The sequence below is a fragment of the Odontomachus brunneus genome, unplaced genomic scaffold, assembly GCF_010583005.1.
Source record: "Odontomachus brunneus isolate Ranch 3 - 2012 unplaced genomic scaffold, Obru_v1 Obru_scaffold_028, whole genome shotgun sequence".
Classification (NCBI taxonomy): Eukaryota; Metazoa; Arthropoda; class Insecta; order Hymenoptera; family Formicidae; genus Odontomachus; species Odontomachus brunneus.
Genome location: NW_022639478.1, coordinates 1,641,457 through 1,643,987, shown reverse-complemented (window position 1 = coordinate 1,643,987; position 2,531 = coordinate 1,641,457). Strand labels below are relative to the sequence as shown.

Below are 2,531 nucleotides of genomic sequence, written 5' to 3'. Positions count from 1 at the left end.
TGAAAGTTGTTATATATTTATTGAATTTCTTGTTGTCTCGTTTGTATTATATAAATTCAGAAGAACACAACTAAATGAGCATTACGATAACAAATCTCACCAGTCTCGTAATTTCTGTATGGTCTACAACTCCGAAATTTATTTTCTACAGAACGCTGTTCTCTAGGAACATTCATGACTTCTTGTATCTTCCTTATGCTCTCTTCTGCTTTATTTTGTGACGAAGTAGTGAAAAAAAACGGACATGTACGATCTTGTGTTGAGATGAAAATATCTAACAGTGGACTCCCCATACTAAATTCTGCTTGAAATGCAATAATGATATTTGCTTGCTTATAGAGATTTGTACGCAAATAATCCTCATATGACACACCTACATGTCCAAAATATAGCTGCTTATTTGCTTTGACGCATCGGCTGCAAACATCGTAGTATTCATTCCTGTCACAATCCGTTTCTGGTGCTACCAATATAACTTTTAATTCCATAATTTTATTTTTCGAAAATTTATGTTTATTGAAAATATGTAAGAAGATCTCCCATGATGGTAAGCCCGTTATATCTACTGAACTCGCACCTATGATATGTACGATAAAGATAAAACCATTGAGGCGGTTAATAAGTTTATATTCTTCTCTATAAATCTGTGCTTTTTTAAATAAATTTACGAATTCCTTCAACCCGTAATATAGTGTCAATGGTGCTGACATATAATCCGAATATATGTAAGAATTAACGTTCCAAACTCCCATCTTTGCATAAACTTTATTAATATGTTGATTAACAAATGTAATCATATCATCAAAATCTATTGTTATATTGGCAAACTTCATAGCTGGTGGATACAAATTTAAATCTAATTTTTGACTTAAAAGATTCAAATTCAGAAATACCAATAAATCCGTACACATTGACTCGTGTTTTTTGTTAAAATCCCTTTGGTGCTCATCACAATAATTGGCGGAATAACAGATGTTGCATGTTCGCAGATTAATCTGTTGGTGACAAATGAGACATGATTTTGCACACATTATTATCTCTTTCTCGTACGGCTTTAGATCACGTGTCATTTTTATCTGAATTCCTTGCATAAATGTCTTTCGAGATGACCTCCATTCATCATCTGAGTTAAAAAAACGAGCGTTCAATTCCAAGTCTTCTGTTCTTGCAAATGTAATAAATGGACAGACTTCCATATGCGAGCTTTGATGCATTATTTGATGCTCTTTGGAACAATAAAAGACCATGTCGCATGAACCACATGGCATTAATTCGCCTTGATTCGGCCACTTGCAAACATGACAGATATTCGGATTGAAAAACTGATTATAATTATTTGCTGTGTCTAATCCACCATATATACACAAGGTTTTAGTTATATCAGGCATTATATACTCGTGTAATTGACAATTATCAAACACTTTAATCGTTATATTCACTTAAAAATAATGCTAGATATATATGCGAAGGTAATAATTCTGTACACGACAATTCTGTACACGAATTCAGTTTAGATGTTGAGTTGAGTATAGCCCGAAGGACACTAATAACAGATTTGTGTATGTTTTCGAATATTATGTGATTTATTGACAATGTATATTGAAACTGGCAAAAGGACGAATTTCGAATAGCCATTGGCACGGACAATATGTACATGTGTACATTGCGAATATTATAAATATTTATTGTACGACAATTATTCAGCTATCAACCGTACCACAAATATATGTAATAAATTAATAATAAATAACAGATATTAAATGAACTTACAAAAAAAATATGTACTATTTATTTAAATAAGGTGGTGTGTATATATTAATTAATGTTAAATAATAATTCAAAGAAATAATACTATTTTATATGAATATTTAAATTAAGTTTTGAGAAGTTCACTTATAAATTATATTTTAAACTCTTCCGTTTAATTATATTTTCAATTTTCGTTTGCAGTATACAAGTACTAGTGCAGTACAGACACAAGTCGTAAAAATAAAAGGAATGCTATTCTTGAGAATTTCACCGAAAAATATTGATTTTCTTCTGATAAATTTTATTCACTGTGTTAAATAACTTTGATACCAATTTTTACTTTTTATATTTAATGTATACATATTTTCATTTTTAACATACCATAAGATGTTGTAGCTGAGAATCACTTAACAGAATGATATTCTGTTTTAATATACTTTTTCTAAAAAATAAGGAAAAGTTTAAACAAAAATTTATCTCTTTAACCTTGGCTTTTTTATCAATGTTTGATATATGTCTATTAGTATAAAATATTTCTTTTAATGCTTAATATGATTAATAGTATGAAACATTACTTATAATATTTTATAATAATTTGTCTTCTTTCTTCCTTTCTTTCAATGCGTCAATAGGTTGATTCGTCCTGATATTTGATGGAAGAATGCTTAGATGGCATTATATTTCCGAATACGGAAATGGGTTAAGAACAATCGGATCCTGTTGACACGTGATATTATATTAAATCTAACGTTTGCAAGATATCAATCAAAAAATTTGTGACT

General features: G+C 29.6%; 2 protein-coding genes across 8 annotated transcripts in view; both read right to left on the bottom strand.

Annotated features, from left to right (window-relative positions):
* The window catches only part of LOC116842921 (serine-rich adhesin for platelets-like), a 261,954-nt gene that overhangs the window by 223,068 nt on the left and 36,355 nt on the right, over nt 1-2,531 (bottom strand). The gene's annotated exons all lie outside the window — the stretch shown is intronic.
* LOC116842922 overlaps nt 1-2,531 on the bottom strand; it is a 12,847-nt gene that overhangs the window by 9,917 nt on the left and 399 nt on the right. For 2 of the 6 annotated variants that reach the window (XM_032812799.1, XM_032812792.1), the window contains exon 2: nt 101-1,247. In XM_032812799.1, the coding sequence (XP_032668690.1) occupies nt 101-1,247 (1,147 nt within the window). Of the gene's footprint in view, nt 1-17; nt 1,624-2,531 lie in introns of those variants that run through there. The other 4 variants (XM_032812798.1, XM_032812797.1, XM_032812796.1 and 1 more) reach the window with 4 other exon arrangements.